This window comes from Hippopotamus amphibius, chromosome 11 (assembly GCF_030028045.1).
Source record: "Hippopotamus amphibius kiboko isolate mHipAmp2 chromosome 11, mHipAmp2.hap2, whole genome shotgun sequence".
In the NCBI taxonomy this organism is placed as follows: Eukaryota; Metazoa; Chordata; class Mammalia; order Artiodactyla; family Hippopotamidae; genus Hippopotamus; species Hippopotamus amphibius.
Window position 1 is genome coordinate 78,313,581 of NC_080196.1, and position 17,864 is coordinate 78,331,444.

The 17,864-nt window shown below is 36.6% G+C and overlaps 2 protein-coding genes across 6 annotated transcripts in view; one reads left to right on the plus strand and one right to left on the minus strand.

The window, feature by feature from the left end:
• Nucleotides 1–17,355, minus strand: part of METTL4 (methyltransferase 4, N6-adenosine) — a 36,975-nt gene extending 19,620 nt beyond the window's left edge. For 2 of the 5 annotated variants that reach the window (XM_057699338.1, XM_057699333.1), the window contains exons 1-5: nucleotides 17,269–17,355; nucleotides 14,874–15,267; nucleotides 13,317–13,379; nucleotides 3,055–3,424; nucleotides 360–429 (exon numbers count right to left, since the gene is read on the minus strand). In XM_057699338.1, coding sequence (XP_057555321.1) covers nucleotides 360–429; nucleotides 3,055–3,424; nucleotides 13,317–13,379; nucleotides 14,874–15,267; nucleotides 17,269–17,297 — 926 coding nt within the window. In that variant the 5' untranslated portion in view covers nucleotides 17,298–17,355. Of the gene's footprint in view, nucleotides 1–359; nucleotides 430–3,054; nucleotides 3,425–13,316; nucleotides 13,380–14,873; nucleotides 15,268–16,797; nucleotides 16,858–16,985 lie in introns of those variants that run through there. The other 3 variants (XM_057699336.1, XM_057699334.1, XM_057699335.1) reach the window with 3 other exon arrangements.
• A 72-nt stretch (nucleotides 17,356–17,427) lies between these two features.
• Nucleotides 17,428–17,864, plus strand: part of NDC80 (NDC80 kinetochore complex component) — a 61,789-nt gene continuing 61,352 nt past the window's right edge. The window contains exon 1 of the mRNA XM_057700516.1: nucleotides 17,428–17,539. The gene's annotated coding sequence lies outside the window, so the exon portion shown is untranslated. The remainder of the gene's footprint in view (nucleotides 17,540–17,864) is intronic.

Sequence of the window (17,864 nt, forward strand, 5' to 3'; positions counted from 1 at the left end):
AACTCATTTATACCAGATTATTAAGGAATACTATATTTTGGCACATATTTCTAAACTTTACAATTTGATATCAAATAAGGCAAAAATGTTGCCTTTTGGCGCTACAGAATCATCCCTGAACTAGACAGTCAGTAACCTTAATCATTAATAAATACAGTACTTGTAACATTCTTACACCTATATATAGTTCTAGTTCAAGAGAATTATCTACTTAAGGGAATTAAAGTTTTAAAACTAAAGTGTCTCAGTAGTTTCAGACAATCTATTATAAAGTAACACTTTTGGCATATGTAACTAGAATGTACAAAGGACAATAGCTTTGAGAAAGCATATCTAATAGATAAATTATTTACACTTACCTGTTACTTCTTTTAACTGATTTGTTTTGCCATGGTGGATCTATCACAATTACATCATATGTTTTCTTACCTGAAAACAAAGAGACAATTTCAGAAAATACCTTCCATATGTATCACTTTAAAAACTAAACATGTTCTGGGACTTCCCTGGAGATACAGTGGTTAGGACTCCAAGCTTCCACTGCAGGGGGCGCAGGTTCAATTCCTGGCTGGGGAACTAAACTCCTGCATGCCACATGGCATGGCCAAAAAAAAAACTAAACATGTTCTTCAACAATGAAGTGCATTCACTACAGACACAAATATACTGGAATGCAACAAAAGGATTTGTGGCATTTATTCAAATAGAATAATTTATCTAAAAAAATTAAGAGATTCCCCTTTTAATTTAGTACCTCTGGGATTTTAACATAATTTCACCTATTGCAGAGACTTCCTAAAAATAACTACAGCTCCCTTAGCCAGACATCAATGAGTTATATATGTCCTATAAGTCCTGGCAGCCATATTAATATGGTCGGTCCTTTCAAACCTAGATAGGGTACGTGTGGGCTTTTTGCTTTTTTTTTTTTTTTTTAACCTTTTTATATGAAATAAAACTTCAGTCTTTTAACAGATATAATGACCACAATAAAATGTCACCAATTGTCTACTAGTGTCCTTTTCTCTGGTCCAGGATCCACACTATGATCACACGCTCCATTTAGTTGCCATGTCTCCTAAATTCCCTCCAACCTAGAAAAGTTCCTCAGTCTTTCTTTGTCTTTTATGACCTTGATACTTTTGAAGACTACTGGCTAGTCATTTTATAGACTGTCGCTCAGTTTGGGTTTGGTATTTCCTTGTGATTAAATTTAGGTTCTTTATTTTTGGCAAGAGTACCACCATGCCCTTATCAGAGCAACATTATCAGGAAACACAGGGCGTCAAAATGTCTCATTATTAGTGATACTACCTTTGATCATTTGGTTAAAGTGCTGTCAGCCAGGTTTCTCCAGTTTTACTTTTGTAATTAATAAGTATCTTGTAGGGAGATACTTTAAGACTGTGCAAATATCCTGCATCTCATCTTTTCAGCCACTATTTTGAAACCCAAATACTATGATGTGTGCCAAATGGAAATTTTCTAGTTATATCATTCCACCTACATTTATTAATTGGAAATTTACTGTGAGGAAGAACTGTTCCTTTTCCTTTTATAAACAAAGGTATATTTTTGTAAATGTACAATCTCATAAGAAATCAAAAGAATACAAATTACAATAAGGAAGTGATGGTTTTTAAACTATTAGAGTAACAAAGATCAAAAAGATGGGGAGCATATACATTACTAATAAGAAAATATATCAAATTGTACACTTTAAATATATGCAGTTTATTGTATGTCAATTGTATCTCAATAAAAGTTCTTAGAGGAAAAAAAAAACCCAAGGAAATGGAACAAACAAAAAAGAATGGGGAGGGACTTCCTAGGTGGCACAGTGGTTACGAATCTGCCTGCCAATGCAGGGGACACCAGTTCAAGCCCTGCCCCAGGAAGATCCCACATGCCACAGAGCAGCTAAGCCCATGCACCACAACTATTGAGCCTGCGCTCTAGAACCTGTGAGTCACAACTACTGAGCCCATGTGCTGCAACTACTGAAGCCCGTGCACCTAGAGCCCGTGCTCTACAACAAGAGAAGCCACCACAATGAGGAGCCCATGCACCACAATGAAGAGTAACCCCCACTTGCCACAACTAGAGAAAGCCCGTGTGCAGCAACAAAGACCCAATGAAGCCAATAAATTAATTAATTAATTTTTAAAAAATGGGGGGAAAAATGTTCAAAAACCATGATTTTCTCATTAAAAATTGTTATCTTGTCATTTACCCTGAAGAATTTATGACACTATGACATGAATAACCATTCATGTATAAGATGGTTTGAAAGTAATTAAAAGAAGCTTTTCATTAATAAGCTGTTATGTTAATAACTTAAACTTTTACTACAAAATGTCCAAATAACATTAAACAGCAGATTACATTCAATTTGATCAATATACCTCTTATCTACCTCATCTCTTAGAATATAATTGCTATAATTTATTGAAAACATATAAATCACTGAGCTAAATTCATGATGCAGATTATCTTATCTAATCCTCAAAATTACCCTCAGAAGTAGGTAGTAGCATATCCATTTTAAGATTCAGAATCTAAATTCAGATTCAGGTGTATGTGACTCAGGACTTAAATATCTCAATTTTTAACTTTATAGAGGAAAATATTTTGAGAAACTTTAGATAATAAACTTGAACAGTAGCTTAAAACGTAACCTAATAGGCTAGCAATGGTTTGGGAATTAACATTCACATCTGAAGTGTTTCTACTTTGCTATGAATAAATGTTAAATGAAGTTATTTGGTCAAACCCAATTGTACCTTGAATTCATAAGTACAGAACAGTAACTATGTTTACTCTCTTGGGGACTAGTTAAGTTTTTGACCCTTTGTTTGTAATAAGAACTTTCTAAATTTTTAAAAGAAAAGTCAGCACTTTAAAATTGAATTTAAAAGAAAAAATACACTGAGAAAATTAAATGTTTGCCCTATCACAAAATGCTAGTGCTCATTCAACATTGAGACTTGCTCTTGACTTTTGAGGTCACAGAAAAATTATCTTTTTCTAATAATAAATGTAATAATTACTTACAGTTCAGAAGTGGGTGCATATAAGAAATGTCAGACAAAAGAAAACTGCTTTTTGGTGGCAGCAGGTATTTCTGTCCCATTAAAGTAATCATTTTTGTAAAGCTAGAGTTGTTTTCAACAATCCGTGAAAATAAGTCCTGCTCTGTAACAGATACATCATCTTCCATCAATTGTAACGTCTGAAGTTCCATTTCATTCAGAGAAGGCAAATGCTTTGCCATTTCACATAATTCTGACAAATTGCAGGTATCAAATGGTAAAGTAATGGGCTCACTACACTTGTCCTGTTTTTCATAAAGTGGATGAAGAAAGCCACTTTTGAGACCTTCTTGGATTAACTGTGAAGACCCATCCAAAATCAGCCCCCTGATCTGTAAGAGAATTTTTAAGTACATTAAAAGGTCACTGACATTAAAACAATTTTCTAAATAATAAAGTTCCTACTATGCTTTGAATATTTCAACTCAAAATGGATTAAAATAAACATTCTTAATGCTTACAAGAAAATAACTTTACACTACAATAAAAAGTTAGAAATTGTGAATATACCTTTGAAATGCTATTTCCAAACTGTGGAATGAAACAAATCTCATAAACTCACTGAAAATTAAATAACCAAACAATATACATAAGAAAATATATCCTTAAAACTTTATAAGATAAACAATAATGTTTCTAGAAGAAAGTGGAATTTCCAATTTATAAAAAGAATTAAGGGAATTCCCTGGCAGTCCAGTGGTTAGGACTCCACACTTTCACTGCCGAGGGCACAGGTTTAATCCCTGGTTGGGGAACTAAGATCTTGCAAGCTGCACAGCGTGGCGAAAAAAAAAAAAAGAATTAAGTTTAAATCACATTTAATCTTAATTTTTCTAGTAATTTATTTTAAAATAAATATACCTTTGATTTTATAAAATATAGCTTGAATTGTAAAAAAAAAAAAGAACTCTATAAAATGAATATATAAACAAAGTTTTGCAATACAAACAAAATAATTATAAAATTAAAAGCCAAGTTCTGCTTCTGGACAAGATGAAGTACCTTTCATCTGAAATTACTTTTAAAAAATTATTTTAAAAAAATGGTTTTCAGACCTTGGATGGATGTCAAGCAGTACAGAACAGCAGTCCCTAAAAAAGGAGAAACCAATTGCTCCAGCAATTTCTCCTTGAGAAAGTTTCCAGGTAGTAGTACAAGAAAGAGACCAAGAGTCCAACAGTCTCTCTGAGTTAAGGAGATAGAGCTGGAAGTCTGGAAAGGCCAAGGCAGCTAAAGTTTACAGGGCAGGATACCAGAGAGGAAAGAGCTTCACAGACCAAGAGCTCTTGAGAGCTGCATAGGGTGAAGTCTCCAGCTGAGTACTGATCAGCACATACATGTGATGAAATACATATCCAAGGTCAGGGAAAGAACTAGATAAAATGATCGTAGAGAGCAATCCCCAGAGCTCACAAAGGGCTTGTGCAGCCCATTTTTAAAGATTAGGGGGAAAAAAAGTAGAAAGGGATATTAAGGCACTCATTATAACCATATTCATATGTTCAAAAATGTAAAGAAAAATAAACCTGTTAAGAAGAGACAGGGAAATTATAAGAGAAGACCAAACTGAGTGTCTAGAGATTAAAAACTACAATGCACAAATGAAAAATACACTACACTGGAATTACAGCAGGTTAGACACTGAAGAAGAAAAAGTTAATGCACTTGAAAATGTAATAAAAGCACCCAAAATGAAGGGGACAGAAAAAATATTTGAGGAGATAACAGTCAAAATTTTCTAAGACTATCTATTCACAGATCCAAGAAGATCAACAAATAGAAGAGGAGGAGGAGGAGAAAGAGAAAACTACATGAAGGAACATCACAATTAAATTGCTGAAAATGTCCAAAGCAGCCAGAGACTTATACTTCCAACCAAGATGGAGTAACAGGGACAACAGCCTTCAAGAAACTGGACATCAGGCAACAAAGGAGAGTGGAAGAAATCATAGGTAAGCTCTATGATTGCCCCAGCTAACTGCCTGGAGATTTTCCAAACCAAAGGAAGAAGAATCTGGACTGAGTCCAGAAGAAATCCAGAGCTGAGGAGACAGAGCTGAGACTATGAGGAGGTCAAGACAGAGTACACAGAAGAGTATCAGAGAGGAAAGAGCTATACAGAGAGAGAATTCTGTACATCTGCAGGTAGTCACATTGGAGAAACTTCCCTAAAAACTGATAAGTGCAAGTGTGGGGGGGAATTATCCAAGGCCAAGAAAAGAACCACCCAAGAGGACTAAAAGACACAGTGCCTGGAGCTCTCACAGGGCCAAGAATAGTACCTGTTTCCAACAGTATCTGTTTCCAACAATCATAGAAAACACCGTAATTCACAGGGCAATTGGAAGACAATTCACCATGGGTCTCTGTGTGAGCAGAGGCACTGACAGCTTTTGTTTCAGAATAAGTTTTCAAGATGTTGGTTTGCAAACTCAGGAGCTTCCCAGGTGAAATATGAAACTGGCCCCCATACACAGAGGGCAAGGAGAGACCAAAGAAAAGAGGCAGACCACTCTAGATGGGAAGATGGCAGGTTTAATAACAAGAAAACTTACAAACGAGGCTTGTCTTGGGAGGCTGCAAGACAAGTAGATGTCTGCACCTGTCCCCCAGAATCCTAAAAGTTTATGTAGAGTTCTTAACTACATTCAGTCACATACACAATCCAGGTGGTCTCAACAACAGCTTACTCTCTCAAGACTATGCCTTTGAAAACAGCTCCCGCGGGGGAAAGGTGGACAGAGTGTAAGGTCCAAGCACAGAGGAGGGGTGAGGAGCCTCCAATTGTCTGGGTTAACCAGCAGTCAGCTCCTCCAACACAAGAATATTTACACAGCATGATGGAGATTGTGTCTCCCTCCAAGACAGAGGGCAGATCTGTTTGCTGTCCAGGTTAGTAAAGGCTCCCTATGGGACAAAAGGTTGGACAGGTTTGTTTGCAACCCATTTTAAAAAAAGTGGGATTCCCTAACCTTGCGGTTCTTTAGCTATGAACCAAATCTTCTGCATGCAGAGCACCCAGTGAGGCTCCTTGGCATCATCCCCATGGGACTTGGAGTATAAGGGAAGTCTGTGAACAAAAAGCATACGTTTCCTGCTACACAGGGAGCAATAAACTCATTTCTAAAAAAATCTTAGGTCTAAAGCTATTGCTATTTTAATAAAATCTGAGATCTAAACTTGCTAACTTGTTAGCTTCCAAATAGGGTAAAATCTCAGACAGTTCATCACTTTTTTTTTTAATAAATTTACTTATTTATTTATTTATTGGCTGCGCTGGGTCTTCATTGCTGTGCACAGGTTTTTTATAGTTGCAGTGAATGGGGGCTACTCTTCGTTGTGTTGCCTGGGCTTCTCATTGCAGTGGCTTCTCTTCTTGCGGAGCACAGGCTCTAGGCACGCAGACTTCAGTAGTTGTGGCACACGGGCTCAATAGTTGTGGCTCTCGGGCTCTAGAGCTCAGGCTCAGTAGTTGTGGCACACAAGGGCTTAGGTGCTCTGCAGCATGTGGGATCTTCCAGGCCCAGGGATCGAACCTGTGTCCCCTGAATTGGCAGGCAGATTCTTAACCACTGCGCCACGAGGGATGCCCTTCATCACAGTTCTTGACAGGGGTATTGGGCAGACAACAGATTTTGTGTCAGTAAAAGGGAATAATCAGCCTTAGACTAAAAATATCATTCTAAACTCACCTAAGAAAAACCTATCCAGCATTTGATAGACCAATTAAACCAAAAATCTCTAAAGACACAGAATTTCTAAACATCATCAATCGACTTAACCTAACTGACAGTCATAGAACACTGCATCCAACAACGGTAGAATACATATTCAAAAATATGTAAAAAAAAGCACACAGTACAGCCACAAATATATTCATATGCTAGACTATAAAACAAGGCTCTATAAATTTAAAAGGATTGAAATCATCAGAGTATATTCTTATACCCCGATGGATTTAAGTTAGAAATCAATAACAAGAAGATATCAAGATAAACCCCAAATAACTAGGAATGACTTCTAAATAATTCATATAGGTCAAAGATAAAATCACAGGGGAAATTAGAAAATATTTTGAAGTGAATGAAAGTGAAAATACAAAATATCAAAATATGTGCAATGCAAGTAAAGCAATGATTCAAGGGAAACTTACAGCTTTAAGTGCTTATATTAAACAAGAAAAAAGATCTAAATTCACTAACAAAAGGTTCCACTTTAAGAAGTTAGAAAAAGAGCAAAGTAAACCAAAAGGAAGAAAACAATAGAGAACAGATATCAACAAAATAGAAAACAGACAGTAAAGAAATTTAAGTTAAAAGCTGCTTCTTTGAAATATACTTGACATCAATTCATGTGTCTGATAAGGGACTGATATCCAGAATATAAAAGAACTCCTAGGGAATTCCCTGACAGTACAGTCCAGTGGTTAAGACTCCATGCTTTCACTGCTGAGGGCACAGGTTCGATCCATGGTCGGGGAACTAAGATCCCACAAGTCTCGACGCAAGGCCAAAAAAAAAAAAACTAAAACTCAACAACAACAACAAAACCCAATCTAAAAATGAGCAAAGGACATGAATAGGGACATGAACAGACACTTCTCCAAAGACATACAAATGGCCAACAGCACATAAAAATATGCTCAACATCACAAATCATCAGAAAAATGCAAATCAAAACGACAATGAAACAACAATCACACCCATTAGGATGTCATTAAACAAAAACAGAAAATAAGTGCTGACATGCATATGGAGGAACTGGAAACCCTCATGCATTGTTGGTGGGAATGTAAAATAGTACAACCACTATGGAAGACAATAAGGCCGTTCCTCAAAAAATTAGAAACAGAATTTTCATATGATCCAGTAATTCCACTTCTGGGTATAGTCCCCAAAAAATTGAAAGCAGGGATTGGAACCGATATTTGTATACTCATGTTCATAGCAGCATTATTCACAATAGTCAAAAGGTGGTAATATCCCAAATGCCCATGAACAAAAGAACAGATAAGCAAATGTGGCATTTAGGGGGAAGGGGAAATGAGGAGTCATTGTTTAATGGGTAGAATTTCAGTTTGGGATGACAAAAATCATTCTGGAGATAAATAATGGTGATGGTTACAAAACAATGTGAATGTACTCAGTACCACTGAACTGTATACTTAAAAATGGTTAAAGTGGTAAATTTTATGTTATGTATATTTTGCCACAATAAAGAAAAAAAAAGCTACAAACGAAAACAAAAAACAAGCAAACAAAAAAGCTGGTTCTTGGGGAAAAAAACAAAATAATAAGCCCCTAGCTAGAAAAAGAAAGAATACAAATCACCAACATCAGGAATGTAAAGGGTTATTATCACTTACCATCAAAAACCCTACACACATTAGAAGCATAAGAGAATACTATGAACAACTTCATGCCAATAAATTTGACAAGTTGGATGAAATGGACAAATTTCTTGGAAAACACAACTTGCCAAAATTGACATAAGCAAAAGCAGAAAATCTGAAAATCCCTGTTATCTATTAAACAACCTGATATTGTTACTAAAAACCTTCCCCAAAAGGAAACTCCAGGCATAAATAATTTCACTGGTGAATTATACCAAACATTTAAGGATGAAAAAACACTGATATTATGCAAACTTCAACAAAGAATGTATAGCAAGGGACTTCCCTGGCAGTCCAGTGTTAAGACTTCACCCTTCAATGCAGGGGGCGCAGGTTCCATCCCTGGCTAGCGATCTAAGATCCTACATGATCCTACATGCCTCGTGGCCAAAAAACCAAAACATAAAAACAGAAACAATATTGTAACAAATTCAATAAAGACTTTAAAAATGGCCCACATCAAAAAAATCTTTACAAAAAAAAAAAGAATGTATAGCCAAGTGAATGTATATGGATGTATATAGCAAATGAAAAGATTCTCAACATTATTAGTCATTAGGGAAATGTAAGCTAAAACCTCAATAAAAGGGAATTCCCTGGTGGTGCAGCAGTCTAGAATCTGCCTGCCAATGCAGGGGACACAGGTTCGATCCCTGGACCATGAAGATCCCACATGCCGCAGTGCAATTAAGCCCGTGCACCACAACCACTGAGCCTGCACTCCAGAGCCTTCAAACCACAATTACTGAGCCCACCCACTGCAACTACTGAAGCCCACACACCTAGAGCCCATGCTCCACAACAGGGGAGGCCACCACAGTGAGAAGCCCGAGCACCGCAATGAAGAATAGCCCCTGCTCGCCACAACTGAGGGAGCCCGCGCACAGCAACGAAGATCCAACACAGCCCCAATGCAGCCAAAAAAATAAATAAATGAATAAAATAAATCTCTTAAAAAACTCAATAAAACACCACTACACACTTAATAGTATTCCTAAAATCAAAAATATGATATCAATGCTAGTAAGGATATGAAGCAAACAGAGCTCTCATACTTTGCTGGAGGGAAATGCAGAACAGTGCAAACACTTTAGAAAGCAATTTGGCACTTTTTTATGGAGGTAAATATAACATTAGCCATCAAACCAAAAATACCATTCCAACATGGAAATTTAAAATTCTATTACAGGGACTTCCCTGGTGGTCCAGCAATTAAGACTCCAAGCTCCCAATGCCAGGGAAGTGGTGGGGGGGGGTTGATTCCTGGTCGGGGAACTAGATCCCACACGCTGCAACTAAAGATCCCACATGTGGCAAGGAAAAGTCCACATGCTGCAACTAACACCCAGCGCAGCCAAACAAATAAATATAAAAAAAAAAAATTTTAACAAACCACTCTTAAGCAAATCTCTAGAAAACCACAATATGTCAATGATATTTCACATCATGACAATTATAACACAACATATCAGAACCTATGGGATGCTGCAGTGCCCAGAGAAAAAAAATCGTTAACACTGACTACTTCCATCCAAAAAAGAATGAAAAAAAAATGAACTAAGACAACTCAAAAAGTCAAAAAAAAAAGGAATAAATTAATATAAATTAAAGCAGAAATAAGTTAGAAATCTTTTAAAGTAAATTAATTTCAAAAACAACAAATTAGGCAAACCAGTAGCTAACCTATCAAGAAAGAGGGAATAAATATACAACATAAATAGTGAAGGCAAAATAACCACAGAAACAGTCTATGCATAAATAAATTTGAAAAATTAGGTAAAATGAATAATATTCTAAGATAACATAATTTACCAAGATTGACTACAAAAAGAGTTTTTTCAATCTAAAATTGATTTCCAAAGAGGAAAAAGGAAAAAGCTGTCAAAGAAGTATCCCCGCAAGAAGCAACAAACTGAGATGGCTGCAAAGGGGAGTTCTACCAAACTCTTAAAGAACAGATTACTCCAGAGAACTGGGGGGAGAAAAGAAAAACTTCCAACTTCCAACACATATATATAAATATCTGCATATAATTATATATTTAAAAAATTAAATATATTAGACCAATCTCACTTACGACTGTCCCAAATAAAATATTGGCAAACAAAATCCAGCAGAACATTTAAAAAATAATAAATCATGGTCACTTGGAATATATACTACAAATGTAAGGTGGTTACATATGATTAAAAATCAAAGGAAAATATTAGGAGAAAAATCATCCATTCAATCTCCATAGATGCTTAAACAACATTTGATAAAATTCAATAACCATATTTGATATAACACTCAATAAATAAGAATACATGGGAACTTCTTTAACATGCTATTTCCAACTCAGCCCAAAACCCAGTGGGGAGGAAATCATCTCCTACTAAGTCAGCGATAAGGATAGGTACTCTCACAAATATTACTTAGTATTGTACCATATTTTCCAGCCTATACAATTAGAGGAGAGAAATAAATTAGAGAAATAATAATTAGAGAAGTGTAAGTAAAACTATTAATATTTGCAAGAGTTGTAATTATTACCTAGAAAATCAAGATATTCAATTTTTTTAAATAATGCAAGATCTATATAAAGAAAATTTTACAGAATGACAATAGAAACAAACAAATGAAAAGACACATTTATATTTTGAAGTAGTATATTTAACATCTTAAAGATGCTAATAGTAAATGTTTATAAATTTCATTGCTATTAAAATTCTAATAGGTTCTTTTTCTAAACAGACACTAAAATTGATCCTAAAATTCATATAGGAAAATAAACAGCTCAGGAAAATTCTGTAAAAAGGAGCAATGAGAAGACAGCCTGGAGTGGGTTGAGGGAGGGTGGCATAAGTACAGATATTAAAACATGTTCATATTACAAGGGTGAGTCAAAAATTATCCACACTCCGGCTTTATTAAAACTTCTGTTGGCCACACTGTCTTATCAGCACTTTCTGTTCAAGGCTACTGTCTCCCCAGTCACTGCTGTGCAGATGTGAATGTGTTACATCAATTCATTTGTAACTGCAGTGCAAGTAAAAATGGATGCCCCACTTGTGATTTGCACGAAAGAAGAGTGGCATGCAGTGATTTGCTTTTTGTGATCTGAGGGTGTACCTGGTGCCATTATTTATCGAAGAATTTGTGTGCAGTATGGAGAAAGTGTTTTGTCGCAAAGTGTGTATGAATGGATAGAGAAGTTCAAGGAAGGTCGCACAAGTGTTAGCCAGACGCCTGTCCATGTGAAGACATGAAGACGGTGCATTCGCGGCTCGCAGCTCAGCCGAAAATATTTTTTAATGAGGCAATACAAAAGCTTGACGACAGATGGAAAAAGTGTATTGAAAAGCAAGGAGATTATGTCGAAAAATGATGTATTTGTCTTTTCTAAAAGTTAATTAAAATAAATTCTACAGCCAGAATGCAGATAATTTTTGACTCACCCTCATATAAAATCCTAAAAGAGATTGGTAAATAAATAGTGAGGCAAACAAAGTAAATAAGACTTAAAGTCCAGAAATAAATTCAAATACTTATGTGAATTTAGTATATCTATTGGTAGCATCTCATATCAGCAGGGAAAAACTGCATGAATAAGGGTGGGACATATAGGTAGTCACTTGGATAAAAAACAAAATTGGATCCATACCTCACACTTTATACCAGTATAAAATCTAAGTGGATAAAAGGTATAAATTTGAAATAAAACCATAAATGTTCTAGAATAAAACATGGGAAATTATTTTAAAACCTTGAAGAAGAAATAGCTCTAATTATGATTCAAAAATTCAGAAGTCATAAAAGAAAAAAAATGAATAAATTCAACTACATAAAAATATAATATTATCTGCCTGGCAAAACCAAAAGAAGTCATAATTAAAATTAAAATGACAAACTGGGAAAAATATACAGTATTTGTAATTCTTATGATAGACAAAGATCTAATTTCCCTAACATAGGAAGAGCTCCTAAAAATTAGTAAGAAAAAGAACAATCCAATTTTTTTAAGCGCGCAAAGGAAAAAAGCAGTTCACATAAGAGAAATACAAATAATTTTTAAACATACATTACAATGCTTAACTACATTCATAATAAGAAATGCAAATTAAAACCATACTAAAATACTCTTTTTCAACTATTAGATTGGCAAAAATCAAAAACGATAATATACTGTGATGTTAAGGATGTGGGAAAACAGGCAAAATTATACACTTCTAGCATACTAGTAAGATGAAACAATCTCTGTGGTAGCAATTTGGCAGTATCTATCAAAATGTTCAAACCCTCTGACCCAGAAATTTGACTTGTCGAAATTTATCCTGCAGATACCACACATAAATATAGAAAATGACATGTGTATACTATACCTAAATGTCAGCAATTAAAGATTAAGTAAATAAAAGTATGAAAGGCAATGAGATATAAAACAATCTGTACCCTCTGTTTCCTTTCATTTCTTTAACTCCCAGATCTCATTTACCTCTAAGTTCTAGAAACACATCCTTCACATTATTCATACTTCCTTCTGCCACTATCTTAAGCTGTTTTACCTACTGACAATAGGCTTTTATAACTTATAACAAAATCCCCAGACTTAACCAATATAGCATAAGTTTACTTATGTTAAATATGTAAATGAGGAGTATATCAGGTTTTAATAAAAATTGGTTTAAACTGTTCATTACTATAAAGGAACAATAAATCACTCCACTGTTAAATTCTAACCTTGATCAAAATGATTGTTCGATTTTTAAGAACATCCTTATTTACACTGTCCATTTATTTATACTAGTTCACATTAACCTTCCAATGTCACTGATAAATGTTTTACACCGTACCTTTGTATGGTATTCCATAGCATCCAATTCACCTTGATTGAAAACAACACATCTCTTACGCTTCTAAAGAGTAAATTACAGGGAAAAAAATTATGTGGCCATCCATCACAACACTGATATTCTGAAATATATTAGTATTTGTTTCTTCTTTCTCATATTTTTCATATTGTGTATCTCATTCTTTAAGAGGTAATAATTAACTACTGAGGTTGAAATCAGTGCAGACTATGGACTAGGGAGGTAAGCTTTCCCAAATAATAATAATTATTATTATTACTATTACTACAAACTTGATGGGTGATAAAAGGCCACCTAGACCTTATCTGCTATTCGTAAGAACTAGTATAACATAATAAAATGTAGTACTGACATCCACGGAACACAAGGAAACTGTGACACTGTATACAGAATCACCAGTGTCATCTATCAGTTGATATATGGTACAACTATCCTGAACTTTCTTCATTTCTACAACAACAAAAAAAACTGTAATGTACTTTTAATAGATCTTTATGAGTAATCTGAGGATTGGGTACAAATAAGATATATTAACACTGTTCTACATCTAACAGCTCCATAGCAAAGAACATGTAAGAGTGCAATATGGAGCAAGAAATTTGTACTTTTTATTGCTGAAATCTCAGTGCCAACATCATGGTAAACTCCTAGCAGGCTAACAATAAAAGTTTGTTGACTGAATAAATAAATGGATTCTCTATTACTTTCCTTATTCTAATTCTCAACATGCTTTCTTATTTGGTATCTTCCTTCTCCACCCAATTACAAAATCTAAAAGGACAGAGATTATATTTATCTTGCTTCTTCATCTATGAATAACAGCACATAGGAAGATCTCAAACATTTATTGGATGAATAATGAATGTAATTTCTATCTCTAACAAAGAAAATGTTAATATAATCTATCTGAAATGGACTCTATATAATTACCTCTGAACTCAAATATGTAAAAAGTTTCAAAGCATAATCAATTTGACCCTATACAGCATTCTCAAAACTTTTGATTGCACCTATGTATATACAAATATATATATTTTAAGGATATTTACATTTTCCATAGTAGCTTTCTAGTTTTATCACGAGAAACTTTTCAAAAATATCACCCTTCTTCCATTTATTACACAAGCTAATCCCCAAAGGATAAATCTCTAAAATTCCCCTAAAATCTATATACTGCTTTAGAATTTTACAGAGAATGAAACATGTTTTTGAGCAAAAATAGGTGTAAAAACATACAATTAATACAAAAACCTAGGCAGACAGGGTTTTTTTTGTTGTTGTAGTTTAGTTTTGTTTGCTTATTTTTTACAGAGCATTCACTTTTGAGTCAACTTTGCTTACTTTTGAAATACACAAATTTGGTCTTCTAAGAGTGGTAGGATGTTAGCAAAAAAGTTAAGAATTACTCTGGATATGACAAAGTCGTATTATGCTTTATTGACTATTCTTTATACTTAGCAAATCACAAGATATTTGAGATACTGGAATAATAAATTTGTGTTCTCTGTAGAAAAATAAAAATTTCTTAAAACTTATTACCTTCCCATTAACAGAAATGGAGATTTCTTTCTTAATATCATTTAATAGATCTTCCTTTTCATTACTTTGTTGGCATTCTTTGTGAAAAGCGGAAATTATATGAGGTTTGGTGACATCAAACAGTTCAGATCGAAAAACATATTTTTGTATGAACATTTCACAATTTCCTCCATCATCATTCTCTGGCTTAGTGGTAGAAGCAATAAATGTAGCACAGGCTCCAAAAGAGGACATAGAATCCACGTGAAGAGAATCAAGGTGAACAGAAGCAGGCTCATTTTTACTGCAACAAGGCTCATGATGCTGGTGAAGTTCATAGCTTATCTTGTTAATGAAAGAAAGATGATCCAGTAACCATCCTTGTGATAGCTCAAGCACCACAGACATTCTCTTCCTTTAAAACAAACAAACAAACACCTCTAGGAATTAGAGAAGTAAAACCCTAGAAGTAAAACCCAACTTTCCTGATTAACTTCTTAAATGTCCTCTTTTTCAATAAAAATACACTTCAGGGACCCTGGTGGTCCAGTGGTTAAGACTCTGAGCTTACAGTGCAGGAGGCACAGGTTCCATATCCAGTCAGAGAACTAAGATTCCCCCCCCCCCCCCCCCCGCCCCCGAGCTTCGTGGTGCAGCCAAATATATATATACTTCATACACACATGTAGATTTTATGTGGAAGTATATAAACTTGACGTACACAGAAGAGAATTTAAATTGTATGATGTGTTAATATATTAGCAGGACTAAGGAAAATTGCAATGTTTTAATATAAACTTTTAATTTCACGGTTGATAATTAAAAAGTTTCAATCGACTTGACCAAAGAGGGTTAAAACCTATCTTATTTCTGGCATCCCAATTATATTCTCCTACGATTCTGGGCCCTCCTGCTTGGTACTTGGACCTAACCACTAGGTATACATCCTCCAAGTCAGGAAAGCAGTGAATCCTTAAAAGTTGACAGTGTCCTGTCAAAGCAAAGAATATTGCATTACCCATGAGAAGTCAGCCTTTTCAATGAGATAAACCTAGAGAAGGTCGCAGAATTTCCAGAGGAGTTGTTAGTATGTCAGCCCTTGCTTTTTCAAACTACATTTGCCATAACAAGTCAGCCCATTCTCCACTATCACTGCTCTACTAATCACTGTTACCAGTGGAGTGCAAAAAGGGCAAAAGCAGAGCAAAATACAATTTTAACAGCACATCAGAAGCCCTAACCCCTAGGAAAACTGCAAGGTTAAGAGTTCAGATTTCTAATTGGTTCTGAGCAGCCCTCTCGCAACCAGGTTTTTCAGAACTTCCTTATCTTTTTTCAGAGGTGGTTTTTAGTTCTGGATATTGCTTATTAAATACAGTGTAGTGGAGAACTTAAGAGGGGATATAAAGTAAGAAATACATTAAGTGGTTAATAGCATAGTTAATAACAGTAGCATTTAAATTCAAACTTCTAACTCCGTTTGTATTAGCAGTATGACCACGGACGAATTATTGGATCTCACTGAGCCTCAATTTCATCATTTTTAGGACGGGGCGGGGGGGGACAGTTTAGAGAATTAAGAGATAACCGACATGAAGTGTTGTGCACGGTGGCTGAGAGAAAGCAGTTGCTGAAATAACCGCTATTGGTGATGGTAACTATGTTACTGGGCCTCTCTTCAGAGTCATCACGTGTAGGGAAGAGGTTCTGAAATAGCGAGTGCGAGCTAAAACTGTAGACAGGAACACTGAAACTCAGACAAAAAAAAGTGACGGGCCCAAATTACAACTGGTTGATGGCACAAGTGCTACGAGACCCAGGTATCCAGACTTCGGCTCTCAGCTCCCCTCCCGCCCCCACCGCTCTCCAGGCTCGGGGCTGTGTGTGTGCCTCTGAGTTCAAACTCAGGGAAGCGGGGATGTCCTATTTCAGCAAAGTAACCTACTGTGCTCAGTGCACGTCTCTCTCCTACTTCCCGGCTCCATACTGAATCCTCCAGCTTCCCGCAGGCTACCGCTAGAGGACCTGGAACCCCAGAGAGCGCTCAAGTCCTGAGCCCCAACCCCGGCTGCCGCCTCAGCAGCGCGACCCCGAGGCCGACTGCGGCCACGCTCTGCCGTCACTATCTCCTACCTCGCCGCCTCCCTTGTCAGAAAAGTGCACGCCGCCGTCCCAGACTTGCTTCATGAGACAGCACCCATCTAAACAGTGGTCCTGAAAGACACTCTTTTCAAGGCAAAGGAAAAAAAAAAAAAATTCTCCTTTCTAAGAGGCAACAGGAGCGGCCATGTTGTTGTACGGAAAAAGCGTTTCCAGGGCTGCCTGGAGCGCTTTGCTCGTTACTCTGGGACGTAAAACGCTCGGGTGGTCACAGCTAATTTTAAGGGTAGGAGTCGACTTCGCAGGGCACGCTTACAGCGGCCAGAAGACGCCCGTTAGCCCCATGAGGCGGCGGCGCGCCACCAACACGCACAGTTCCGCCGACGAGGAGCGACATGCGAGAATCGCGCATGCGCGCAGCTCCTCGTGCGCGATGACGTCAGCGCCGGCGGAGATTTTAAAATTCGAACGGCGCTGGCGGGTGGAGGAAGGAGTTTGTGTTTTGGCGGCTGCCGTCCTGGCTAGCGGGCAGTTGCACGGTTTGCAGCAATTCGGTGCTTGGGTCGTCTCGGGAAGCTGGAAGAAAGGTGACTAATGACTTTGGGTTAATTTTGTTCCGGCAGCACTGGGCTGGAGGGAGAATGCCGGGGCGCCAACAGGTTACATTCAGAAGCCCTGGGGGCGACGTTTTGGTGTTTGTTGTTGTAAGCGGCCCCCGGGCCGAATCTGTACGAGGCGCTAGTTTTCCGGGGTCCATAAGTTTCTTATGGCAGTGATTTTCCAAGGGAGAAGGGGAGGGCCGAGGGGACACTGATGGGGAGAGAGGAAAAGGGGAAGAATTGATGGGAGCAAGCAGAGGAAGACAAGATGAGGAGCTATTTGCTGTGTTGCGTTTGAGATACTAGTGTAACA